The 13,519-nt window shown below is 46.8% G+C and overlaps 1 protein-coding gene across 2 annotated transcripts in view; it reads right to left on the bottom strand.

Annotated features, from left to right (window-relative positions):
* Positions 1-13,519, bottom strand: part of phldb1b (pleckstrin homology-like domain, family B, member 1b) — a 368,925-nt gene that overhangs the window by 99,399 nt on the left and 256,007 nt on the right. For both annotated transcript variants that reach the window (XM_048562077.2, XM_059639124.1), the window contains exon 7: positions 494-811. In XM_048562077.2, the coding sequence (XP_048418034.1) occupies positions 494-811 (318 nt within the window). The remainder of the gene's footprint in view (positions 1-493; positions 812-13,519) is intronic.

The raw sequence follows: 13,519 nt of genomic DNA, 5'->3' as shown, positions 1-13,519 counted from the left end.
GAGTGTTAACTCTGTATCGCTCTCCATAGATGCCGCCAGACCTGCTGAGTTTCTCCAGCATTATCTGTGTTTGTTTAGGATTTCCAGCATCCAGAGTGTTTTATTGATCTGACACATTAACTCTGTCTCCCTCTCTCCACACGCACTGCTTGACCCACCCAGTATTTCTAACACTGTTTTTAACCGAGAGGACCGAACAAACTCCAGACGTTGGAAAACTGAAACAAAAACAGTGTCCTGAGGAAAAGTCACTGGACCCAAAACACTAACTCTGATTTCTCCCCACTGATGCTGCCAGGCCTGCTGAGCTTTTCCAGCAACTTCTGTTTTGGGTTTCACTTGGTGTAGTATGGCACCTCACTGAGTTCCAAAACTGATTTGTTCTCATGCACTTTTAAAAAACGTGCAACTCCCTCTGACTCAGAAAAGCCAGAAGTGTTGCAGAGTAAGGTTTGGTTTTTCTGGGTGAAGGGTTTAGTTCACGCCCTCCTACCTCATGATGTGTGCTCTCGGTGCTGCTACACTCTTCCTTCAAGTTGTCCTCTTCCGACTTCTCCAGAGCCTCTCGTGCTTTCTGAGGGCCGGGCTCAGCCAGTTGGTCCCTGATCCCTTTGCCCGCGCCGCTGCGCTCCATCGAGATGCTGCTGCTGGCAGCGGTGGGGCCAGGCCCAGCTATACTGGGGTAGAATCCCTCATCAATGTGGAGCTGCTCACTGTGCGTGGTAATCCTCCCCATGTCGGGGGCACTTGGGTCGTCAGTCTTTGAGTACTCCGCACACAGGTTCAGGATGGTTTCAAGACGCTGTCGCTCCTGTAAGATCAGAAGCGAAGAGCTGAGTCCCTGAATATGTCACCACTTCACCTACATAAAATATCCCAACGGCAGTTTTTAATAGAATTTCTACAGTGTAGAAAGAAGCCATTTGGCCCATCGAGTCTGCACTGGCCCACCAAACAGCATGCCATCCAGATCCAGCCCCCAACACTATCCCTGTAACCCGAAATTTCCCATGTCTAACCCATCCAGCTGTCACATCCCTAGACACTATGGGACAACTTAGCACAGCTAGTGCGCCTAGCCTGCACATCTTTGGACTGTGGGAGGAAACCGGAGCACCCGGAGGAAACCCACACAGACACAGGGAGAATGTGCAAACTCCACACAGACAGACAGTCGCCTGAGGGTGGAATCAAACCCGGGTCCCTGGTGCTGTGAGGCAGCAGTGCTAATCACTGAGCTAGCATACCACTCCTTAAGAACAAATTAAATAAGAAAATTTACCATCTGAGCATGCAGCTCTCTTGAATGGCAGAGAGGTGACCAGGACAGAGGGTGAGTGAGGGATTAAATCAGATCATACAAGCACAAAGAGGGCAATTCATCTATTAAACCTGTTCTGCTATTCAGTGACCTTACACAGGACTGATCTGATTGGGGCCTGATTTCAATGTTCCTGTCAGTCCCCTTGAATCCCTTTTTAATCAAAAATCTGATGTGGAGGTGCTGGTGTTGAAATGTGGTGGATTAAGCCACACTACACCAGGTTATAGTCACCTCACCTGACAAAGGGGCTGAGCGTTGAAAGCTTGTGACTGCAAATAAACATAGATTTCATAGAATCCCTACAGTGTGGAAACAGGCCATTCAGCCCAACAAGTCCACACTGCCTTTCTGAAGAGCATCCCACCCTGACCCGTTCCCTACCCCTGCATTTTCCCATGTCTAACCTGCCTAACCTAAATGTCCCTGGGCACTATGGGTAACTTAGCATGGCCAATCCACCTACCCTGCACATCTTTGGACTGTGAGGACCGGGGTATCTGAACTTTGCAGATGGCGCTAAGACAGGTGGAGTAGTAGATAGTGAAGCGGACTGTCAAAGAGTGCAGCAGACTATAGATAGACTGGAGAGTTGGGTGGAGGAATGGCAGATGGAGTTCAATCCAGACAAATGTGAGGTGATGCATTTTGGAAGATATAATTCACGAGGAAACTACACAGTAAATGGAAAAGCCCTGGGGAAAATTGATGTGCATCTGGATGCTCAGGTCCATTGTTCCCTGAAGGTGGCAACGCAGGTTGATAGAGTGGTCAAGAAGGCATATGGCATGCTTTCCTTCATCGGACGGGGTATTGAGTACAGGATTTGGCAGGTCATGTTACAGTAGTATAGGACTTTGGTTCGGCCACATTTAGAGTACTGTGTACAGTTCTGGTCACCGCATTACCAAAAGGATGTGGACGCTTTGGAGAGGGTGAGGAAGGTTCACCAGGATGTTGTCTGGTATGGAGGGTGCTAGCTATGAAGAGAGGTTGAATAGATTAGGATTATTTTCATTAGAAAGACGGAGATTTGAGGGGGGACCTGATTGAGGTCTACAAAATCATGAGGGGTATAGACAGGATGGACAGCAAGAAGCTTTTTCACAGAGTTGGGGACTCAATTACTAGGGGTCATGAGTTTAAGGTGAAAGGAGGAAAGTTTAAGGGAGATATGTGTGGAAAGCTCATTGTGCAGAGGCTGGTGGTTGCCTGGAACGCGTTGCCAGCAGAGGTGGTTAGGTGGACACAATAGTGTCATTTAAGATGTATCTCGACAGATACATGAATGGGCAGGGAGCAGAAGGATACAGATCCTTGGAAAATAGGTGACAGGGTTTGATAGAGGATCTGGATCAGCGCAGGCTTGGAGGGCCAAAGGGCCTGTTCCTGTGCTGTAATTTTCTTTGTGGGAGGAAACCGGAGCACCCGGAGGAAACCTACACAGACACAGGGAGAAGATGCAAACTCCACATGGACAGCCACCTGAGGGTGGAATTGAACCCAGGTCCCTGGCACTGTGAGGCAGCAGTGCTAACCACTGGGCCACTGTGTTGGACTATAACCTGGTGTCGTGTGACTTCTGACATCGATCGAAAATCTAACTCAGCGTTGAATATATTCTCAACGACCCAGTCTCCACTGCCGTCTGGGAATTCCAAACATCAGAAACCCTCCGAGAAAAAATTCCTCCTCATCGCTGACTTAAATAATGTCCTAGTCAGCGTCCTACCCTTGGTTAAAATCAGTAACGAGAAAATGGAATTGTTGTAGTTTATGGGAATTCAGTGAACAATGTAATTTTGCAAACGTATAGCACAGCATGAGGCTATTTGACCACATCATGCCTGTGCTGGCCCTTTAAAGGAGCAATCCAATTAGACCCATGTCTTCTTTCCCCATATCCCTGAAATTCTTCTTTTCTATATATTTACTCAATTCCCGTTTGAATATTACGACAGTAACTGCTTCCACAGCTGTTCAGGCTGAACTTGCAGGAACTCGCTGTGTGAACACAAATCCCTCTGTTTTACAGCAGTTCCTCCAGATTATGAGGCCTACACTCAGCAAACAGCCTGCTCTGTTAGACCTGCACAGTGATATGCTGCTGACTCAGAACCGCTAAGCTAAACAGGGCGGCTCAGTGGTTAGCACTGCAGCCTCACAGCGCCAGGGACCTGGGTTCAATTCCAGCCTCGGGTGACTGTCTGTGTGGAGTTTGCACATTCTCCCAGTGTCTGCGTGGGTTTCCTGCTGGTGCTCCAGTTTCGTCCCACAGTCCAAAGATGTGCAGCCTGGGAGGATCGGCCATGCTAAATTGCCCGTAGTGTTCAGGGGTGTTTGGGTTATAGGGGGATGGGTCTGGGTGGGATGCTGCAAGGGGCGGTGTGGACTTGTTGGGCCGAAGGGCCTGTTTCCACACTGTAGGGAATCTAATCTAAACACAACTCGATGTGCTTGTGAACAAACTGCATCCAAAAGATATCTTTCATGAGGTAAACAGTATTGGTTACATTCATTTCACACTTTATGCGTCACAAGTGTTTACAGATAAGTCTGTGCACACTATCTGGACTGAACAAACAGTAGTTCAGATGTAATATTGATTTATTTCTGAATGCCTCATTCTCTTTCCCCCGTGCTGTTCATTGGCAGTTGTTTTCGGAATGAGCTAGCCACTGAACAACAACAATTTTCATTTACATACAGCCCTCACCAAGGCATTTCACAGGAGCAGTCCCCAGTGAAATTTTACACCAATTCTCATAAAGAAATATGACGGCAGGTTTAGGAGGTTGGTTTTACAGAAGGAGAGAGTGGTGGGTAGGTTTAGGGAGTTTATTGGTCAAGGTCGCTGAACACACCAAAGGGTACTGCAAAGAAAATTGAGCAACTGACCTGCATTGGAGGTTTGCCAAGATCCCAAGGTGGGGCTGGAGGAGGCAGGGCCATGGAGGGATCTGAACACAAGGATGGGAATATAAATGGGTCTTTTTGAGCTTGTAGCTAACACAGTTCAGTGAGCAGAGACATGATGGTAAGAATCATCAGGTTTTGGCTGAGCTCTAGTTTGGAGACAGTGGAAAACGAGAGACGAGTCTGGAGCGAGTTGGGATAGTTGAATTAACTCGTTAGTAGTTGCTAAGGTGAATGGCAGACGTATATTGAAGGAGAAGTAATGATAAACACACAAGGGAGAAACAAAGAGAAGAGCACGTGGGAGATAAGCTCTCCGGTAATCTAAACGTAGCAAAGACCAGCTGGGTCGAATGGCCTGTTTTTGTGCCTTACATTGAATGCAACTTGATCATTCGCAGCGGGATAAAACCTCTTTCCTCTGATGCAAAGATGGGGTTGACAAGGACGGAATTTATTGCTCATCCCTAAATGTGCTGGAGCAAGGAATGGTGAGCTACCTTCCTGATCAGCTGCACTGTTGTGTAGGCTCTAGACCAGAGATTGTGAATAATGTTACACACATTCTTGTTCAAAAATCACTGCTTTCACAAAACAATTCAAGCATTTATCTGCAAATCCCAGTATATTCCAAGACAATCCCTCAGCAAGGAGGACAGGGAGTAGATTCAGGCATCCCTGAGCAATGAGAGCTGAGCTATCAATTGCAGATAACAGGAAAAACATTGAAAGGGCTGATTCCCTGCCTGTTCTTTGAAACAAGCCTCATCTAGAGACACTGTCAGTCCCTCGCTCTTTCTCCCCAGTCCCAGGGCTGGATCCAAATACAAAGCCAACTGTGACTTGGTCCCGTCATTCTCTCACCTCTCTCTACGCACACACACACAGGCACAGATACACACACACACACACACACACACGCGCGCGCGCATACACACACACACACACACACACACACGTACACACATACCCACCCACATGCACACACAAAGCGCATGCACACACACACACACAGACACATACACACACACACACACACAGACACACACACACACACACACACACACACACACACACACACACACACACAGACACATGCTCTGCTTTCAAAGTCAAACCACAAAGTGCCACCATGTTCTCTCTAACTTATTCATGAGCTGGACTTTGAAACTACAGAACTGCTTATCTCCCTCATTCCTCCCTTATCCTTAAAAGCTGCAATGTTTTGTAACCCCAGACTCCCTTCAGAAAGCCGGATATACGTGTGCTTTCCCGTCTTCCCCCCAGTTTTCTCTTGCTGCTCATGCTGGTATTCTCAGCAACAGCACTCAGGCCTTCACCTGGATGTAACACTCGTGACACTCCCCTGCAGGGTAACTGCTGACTCTCAGCCCATTAATCAATAATCTTACAGTGAGGAGTAATTAGCCTGAATGCAAGCCCTGGCCATTATTATGCAGTAATGCAAAGGTTATCTGACAAAGCATGCTGTAACTTTGAGAGATGACAGTTTACAGCAGTGACTTACAGACTGATCCATCGGCTGCTCCAGTCTCAGGTGCTTTCCGAATTCGCACAGCCATTTGAGACTTTGATTTCAAAAGGTGGAACAGAATGCCTTGCACATACCTGCCTGAGTAGACCTGCCTTCATCCTGTCCCACTCAGAGCCTGTCAAAACACACCAGCTGCTTCACAGAGCCCGCCCATTCTCTCCAAGGTCATGATACATACACCAATCAGAACAGGAATCATGGGTCACGTACCTCCCCTGACAACCTGCCAATTTCTGACTCAGGGCCCCTGTAGCGCAGTGTATTGTCCCCACTTCTAAACCAGGAGACCCAGGTTCCAGTCCCACATATTCTAAAGGTGCGTAATAACATTCCTGAACTGTACTACGTCCTGAAACCAGCTTTAACGTTCCTCTTTAATCACATTTGGTCTGAAATATTGTAGCCAGGTGACCTGGAAGAAGTTTTAGATGACATCATGGTTGGCGCTGACATGCTGGGCTGAAGGGCCTGTTCCTGTGCTGTTCTCGGTTCTATGTTCCAAGTCATGGCTCATGGTTCCACACTTTCAACTCTGACTCAGGTGCCTGTAGATTAGGGTCCCACTTGAGCGCTCAGATTCACACTGGGTCTGTTTCAGATCCACACTGAATCTATTTAAGATCCCATGGCACTATTCCCTAAAAGAAAGCAAGGGGCTTCTCTCCAAACTATCCTGCAGCCAGTAAAGCAGAGAATGTGGAGACAAAGTATGCTTCAAGAGAAGCCACAAAACAAATAACCTGTTGATGTGATGCAGTTTGAGGGACAAACAGGGCAGGGAAAGTTGGGAGTGGGGATCCTGACTGCGATGTAGAAAGTTATAAGCGGCCATAGACAGTGGGAAATGCTTCCCTTTATAAAGACGACAATAACCAGGGCCAGAGTTTTAACATGAGGTTTGGAGGGGATTTGAGGAATTCTTTTTCACCCAGAGGATGAAAGGGGCACTAATTTAAGACTGAGATGAGGAGGAATTTCTTCTCTCAGAGAGTGAGAGTCTTTGCAACTCCTTACAACAGAGAGCAGAGTCCTTGTGTTTGTTTAAGGCTGACATTGATAGATTCTTGATCAGTTGGGGAATCAAGGATTACAGGGAAAGGGCAGGAAAGTTGCTGTGAGGAATGTCAGAACAGCCATGATCCTACAGAATGGCAGAGCCTGCAGGAGGGGCTGAATGGCCTACTCCTGTTCCTATTTGTTACGGCCTTATAGGGTGGTGAGTAACTTGAGCTCTCTGCCTAAAAAGCTGGTAGAGGCGTGAACACTCAAGAACTATTTTGATGAGCATTTGAAACACCATAGTGTACGAGGCAGTGGCCAGCTACTGGGGAAATGGCATTGGAGTGGATAGATGCTTGATGAACAGCATGGACACAATGGGCCAAAGGGCCTTTTTGTGCGCTACAAAATCTCTATGAATCTAACATTGTCCAGGACACTAATTCCAGAAATACACGCTGTCTAACCGGGAGAGCGGACAGAGTTTAAGAGCAAAACTTATAGTTAAGGCTCCTTCTCCATTGTTCTGAGGAAGGAACACTGGACCCAGAATGTTACCTGTTTCTCTCTCCACAGATGCTGCCTGATCTTCTGAGTTTTCCCAGCGATTTCTTATTGTGTTTCACAATTGCACACAGCACCTTCTTAACAGCATTCGGGATTGTCCCTACCATCCTCCACTGTCCCCTCACTGAGTCCGGAAGTCCCGTCAGTTCAGGAGCAGACTGCTACACCAGCTGCCCTCAGCACTGACTTAGTACTGTCTGCGTTAAACACCATTGGCCGCTCAGTTTCTGGCACTGGAATTTCAAAAGCCAGACTTGCAGGACACATCCTCTGTTGCTGCCTATCTCACTTTGATCTGCATTTTTAAACAAACTCGAGTTTGCCTTCAGTGTTTGTTGTTTCAATCTGATTCACCGCCATCTGTAGATTCAGCTCCTTTTTATGTCCTGCTTTGTGACTGCTGAGTCATTCAGACCATCTGTTCAGGTCAATGTAACTGCCCCTGGTACTTGTAGCCGTGAGGGTTACACTTTGAACTGGGATGGCTCAGGCACATTCCTGACATTCTACAGGTTACCTATTCAACAGCACAAGGGCTTATCCTCTGGCAGGGCCTTCAGGCTCCTTGCATCCACCTCTAAGGCCCAAATTCTCACACCTACACCGCAAGGTAATGGGGGGTTTGGGGGGGAAGCTCAATTATAAAGCTGCCTTCCTGGCCAACGTCAGCAGGGAGGAAGAAAGGAGACGAGATGGGCCAAGTTGTATTTATATATCACCTTTCACATCTTCAGGGTGTTCCCAAAGTGCTCCACAGCCAACAAAGTACTTTTGCAGTGTATTCACAAGAGTAAGAAAGCTGTGCACAGCATGATCCCATGGGCAGTACCATGGAGAGAGAAAAACAGAGGCGTGGTGGCACAGTGGCTAGCACTGCTGCCTCACAGCGCCGGGGACCAGAGCTTGATTCCACCCTCGGGCCACTGTCTGTGTGGAGTTTGCACATTCTCCCCATGTCTGTGTGGGTTTCCTCCGGGTGCTCCGGTTTCCTCCCACAGTCCAAAGATGTGCAGGCTAGGTAGATTGGCCATGCTAAATTGTCCAAGGATGTGTGGGTTATAGGGGGATGGATCTGGTGGGATGCTCCAAGGGTTGGTGTGCACTTGTTGGGCCGAAGGGCCTGTATCCACACTGTAGGGATTCTATAATCTATGAACCTAATCTGTTACCTTTTAGGAAATGCCAGCATAATGCCTCGTCTCTGGATCTTTCACTTTAAATCTGTCTCCCTTGTTACCAGATGTTTACCACTTATAGTAATTTCTCCTAATCCATCAAATCTATTTTTCCAACTCTCTCTGATTGCCTTCGACTTGCCTGTAGGTATTCTCTCTCTCACTGGGCCAGGGCACGGGGGGACAGATATTCTCCCATAGTCATGGCTAAGGAGTGGGACTAGCTGTTTGATCACGGAAGATAGCCCACTCTGACTGAATGGTTGCCTGCGTGCTGCCGCTATCCTTTAATCTATTTTAGGGATAACGTTGACAGGGCACAAAGGGAGAGTTAAAATGCCTCACAGTGTGACAAGCGCTGGATGAAAGAATCAGTCTTCCTTTTTATTGCCTGGGCAGAGGGAGAATCAACAAAAAAAAATTGCGAGTGACTCCCATTGGTCAAGGTGAGTAAAAGGGCATTAGGTGGAGGTACGCAACACCCAATTCCATCCCCTCCCCACCCCACACGAGGGGGAGAATACCTGTCCCCCCCTTGCTCTGGCCCAGTGAGAGAGAGAGCACCTACAGGCTAGTTGAAGGTAATCAGAGAGAGTCAGGAAAAAATAGGGTTCCCAGTTATGAATGGATCTGATGGAATAGAGAAATGACTGTAGGTGGTAAAGAGCTGGTAACCAGAGGGGACAGACTTAAAGCGAAAGATCCAGAGACAAGGCATTAGGTTGGCACTTCCTAAAAGTAGGTTCAATGCTAACTCTGTTTTTCACTCTCCACAGGTGCTGCCAGATCTGCTGAGTTTCTCCGGCAATCACTGTTTTCGTTTCAGATCTTTAGCATCTGCAATTCTTTGTTTTATTCAAGAGTACTTTCCCAAGGTGATTGGATAAATACTGTGTGAGTGTGTGTGTGTGTGTGTGTGTGTGTGGGTGTGGATGGGGGTGTGTGTGTGTGTGGATGGGGGTGTGCGTGTGTGTGGATGGGGGTGTGTGTGGGTGTGTGTGTGGATGGGTGCGTGTGGGTGTGTTGTGTGGGTGTGTGTGTTGGGGGGGAGCACAGGAGGGGTGAAATCAGCAGGGTGATAGGGATAAGGCTGGAGGGTGTGTGAGGCTAATGGGGTGACTCCTGCCATAAGGACAAAGGGGTGGAATGGCCTCCAGCTGGAGCTCAGATCCCTCAGAATAGGTGACTGCAAACAGCCAGTGCTGGTGAAGGCAGACATTGGGGGAACAGCATTGCGTGCTGTAGCTTAGAGACAAAGAACAATTATTGAAGCATTTGAAACTCCAGGCTGACCTGCACACACTTCATTAATGGCTCGACTAAATTATGGTCAAAAAAAGCCAAGAGGTTTAGTTCTTGGCTGACTGTTAGGTTTCTCTGAGTGAACATAAACTGAAATAGCTATGGAGCCTAATTAAACAGAATTGTCTTTGACTGGGGAGTCAGTTCCCTGGGTACCAGCTACAACTGTGTGAAGTACTCATGGAATGTGGCAGACCCTGGGGCTAAACGCTGCTGAAAACACAGGTTGAGAAAAGGGCAATGTTACATGGGTGAGCAGTCACAATTTTTCCCATCATATTTCACTCCTTGTTGTGCTAAACTCCAGCTGCCTGTACTGCTTGTGGAAAACCTCTTCACATTCTCTGCCTGAATGCACTGGCAAACTGGCAATCAGTTCCATATAAAAGCTCACAGTCAGTTCCAAGACAGTGTGAGAAACAAAACAGTAGCTGAGCACCAACGCAGCACAAGGCTATCCTGTTCAAAACACTTCTGTCTACACCCTTCCTCAGGCCAAGTCCCATTCACCCCGGCCCCTGTGTGGATCAGGAACCATTGGGTACCATCTTGGTGTTCAAATCCCTGAAAGCTCCCCCAACTCTGTAGCCTCCTACACCCACAAGGTCTCTGTAGTCCTCATAGAGTGTTAATTGTTCTGTGTTTGACTATGTGAGCCTGTTTACTATTGCTGCTCACTGCTTTATTGGTTAAACCTGGGTGCAGATTAAAGGGAAGAGTAAACAAAACTGCAGTGACAGCTGGAAGCCAGAGCTGAAAACATGGAGCAAACATTGGAAAGCACTGAATAAAACCTGAAATTGCTGGAAAAGCTCAGTGTTCTGAGAAGGGTTACTGGACTTGAAATGTTATCCCTGCTCTCTCTCGCTCTCTCACTCAGTGTAGATGGTGCCCAGAGCCACTGAGCTTTTTTCCAGCAATTTCTGATTTTGTCTCTGATTTCCAGCATCTGTAGTTCTTTGGAATTTTTTTGTTTAGTGAGTAAAACCTGTTACACATGTAGAAACCATGTCCACTTTGCATAAATCAGAGATATAAAATATACTGTGGTTCAATTCTGTTCTCTGACATATCTCTGAATTTAAGTGCTCCAGTACCCGCCTAAATTCCGAGCTTTAAAGTTCCTTCCCTTTAGTCTCACCGTCTCAAATACGCACTCTCTCTCTCTAAAGATACTGTTTAGAAATTAATTCATTGTCAACTTATTGACCTGTCATAGTGACTCAGTGTCTGATTGTGTTGGTAACACTCTGACACATGGATTTTTTTGAAAAATAAAGATACGTTTTACCCCATGCCTTCTTACAATATGTTTTCCAGCTAGTTGTCTGAGCTTCCCTCACAACAATACCCCGGAGCTAAATCTTTCATTTGTGAAGCCTGAGTAATGCAGGCCTGTCCGAACACCTCATTCTGCATGTGCAGCCGCTCCAGTTTTCTCAGTCGCCACTCCCCAATTAAACCTTATCACCGATGATACAACCCCTGCACGTGGCTCCATCTGCTGTGAACTGTAGACCAGCTGGAGCCCAAAGACCCAAAAACAAACACACAAAGTCTGTGCCTCTCCCGTCCCATGATGTGGGGGCAATGGTGTTGGACTGGGGTGGACAAAGTCGGAAATCGCAGGTTATAGTCCAACAGGTTTATTTGAAAACACAAGCTTTCAGAGCCCCAGTGCCTCTTCAGGTGTTAGTGGGAGAGGTGGTTTCAGACACAGAATTTATAAGTAAAAGATCAGCGGTTCATACCATTAATGAGGATGTACTAAACAAACCTAAGATGCTGTTAGATCTTTAATCAGTTAGAAAGTTTTAATTGATTAATATCAAAATGTAAATCCCTAAATTCCTTTCGAGTCACAGTCCTGAGAGAACTAAAGGTTTATTAGTGTAAAGTAGAGGTGACATTTTAGGTCAGACAACACATGTTAGGTGTGAGACCTTGTTTAAAATCTGCTTGTGTTTTAGTTTGGAGTCAGATTGGTTTTATTTCTGATGTTAGACATTTATAAAACACCACTTTGACTGATTGTCTATAAATTGTGTGGATTTTGAACAAACTAACATGTATCTGCAAATACAAATCCACTCCATAGATTCACGTGTGTGTGTGTTTGGAGGGGGAGGAGAAAGAGAGTGTGTGTGTGTGTGTGTGTGTGTGTGTGTGTGTGTGTGTGTGTGTGTGAGTGAGATTTCCTGGGTCATTGGTCTAACAGTCCAGCAATAATACCTCTAGCCAATGCCTCCCCCAAAAGGACTGCAAAGAATTACAGTCTACTGCAACAAATCAGGCCATTTGTCCCATCCAATGCGTGCTCCTCCCAAATCCCTCCTGAAAGATTTGGGTCTTTTTTGCAGTCAGAATACAAGGTGTTCTGTAAAGCAGTCACCCAGTCTGCATTTCCCAATGTGGAGGAGACCACTTTGTGAGCAGCGAACACTGTCGACTAGATTCAATGAACTGGAGGTAAATCATTGCTTCACCTGGAAGGCGTGTCACGGACCTTGGTTATTGAGGAGGGAGGGAGTAAAGGTACATGTTACAGGGGATGGTGCTATGGGAGTGTGGGGAACGGAGGGAGTGGTCCCTGTGGAAAGCTGACAAGGGAGAGGAGGAGAATGTGCACCAGGTGGTAGCATCCCCTTGGAGGTCATGGAAATAACGGCTAATGATCTTTTGGATGTGGAGGCCGGTGGGATGGTAGGTGAGGATAAGGTGGAACCCTACCGTTGTTGTGGGAGGGAAGAGTGGGGATGAGGGTGGAGGTGCGGGAGATGGGTCAGACATGGCTTAGGGCCCTGTCAGCCACGGAGCTGGAGAATTCTCTGCTGGAGAACAAGGTGGACATTTCAGAGGATCCGTTGTTGAAATTGGCATCATCGGAACAGATGTGACAGAGATGGAGAAACTGGGAGAATGGGTCTCTACAGGAAGTGGTGTGACTGTGTATAGTCCAGTTAACTGTGGCAGTTAATTAGTGGGTTTGTAATGGAATTGGGGCCAGCTTATCCCCAGAATGGAAGCAGTTGTTGAGGAAGGGAAGGGAGGATTCAGAGGTGGATGAAGTGAAGATGGCAATTCAGTAGAAATTGGAGACAAAAATAGATAAACTTTTCCAATTCTGGATGAGACAGGGAAAAGCAGCACTAAATGATGTCATCGAAGTGCCAGAGAAAAAATTGTGGGTGGGGGCCAGAGTAGGACTGGAACAAGGTTCCCACATACCCTACAGAGAGACTGGCATATTTGGGGCCTGTGCATGTACCCATGACCACCTGTTTGATCCGAAATAAATGAGACGAGTTAAAGGTGAAGTTGTTCGAAGTGAGGATCCGTACACAATAAGAGATCCAGAGAAACATGAGAGAACATGTTCTGATTCAATGCTCTGGAATGTGCTGCCTGAAGGGCAGATTCAGCAATAATTTTCTAAAGAGAATTGGATAAATAATTAAAAGGAAACATTGACAGGATTTGGGAGGAGGGAAATGGGTAATTCCCAAGTTCTCTAAAGAGCTGGTACTACTATAATGAGGTAAATGTCTCCTCCTGGGCTTAAGAGTCTATAATGGGAATGCATCCATTCTTTTCGTTAGCGGTGCTTTGGAACTTACTGTTTACTGGGCGTGAGTTACATTCCATTGCTTTACTGATGTCCCTCCATGATAAAACATCACTTCA

The sequence above is a fragment of the Stegostoma tigrinum genome, chromosome 32 (genome assembly GCF_030684315.1).
Source record: "Stegostoma tigrinum isolate sSteTig4 chromosome 32, sSteTig4.hap1, whole genome shotgun sequence".
In the NCBI taxonomy this organism is placed as follows: domain Eukaryota; kingdom Metazoa; phylum Chordata; class Chondrichthyes; order Orectolobiformes; family Stegostomatidae; genus Stegostoma; species Stegostoma tigrinum.
This window is presented reverse-complemented; position numbering and strand designations above follow the sequence as displayed.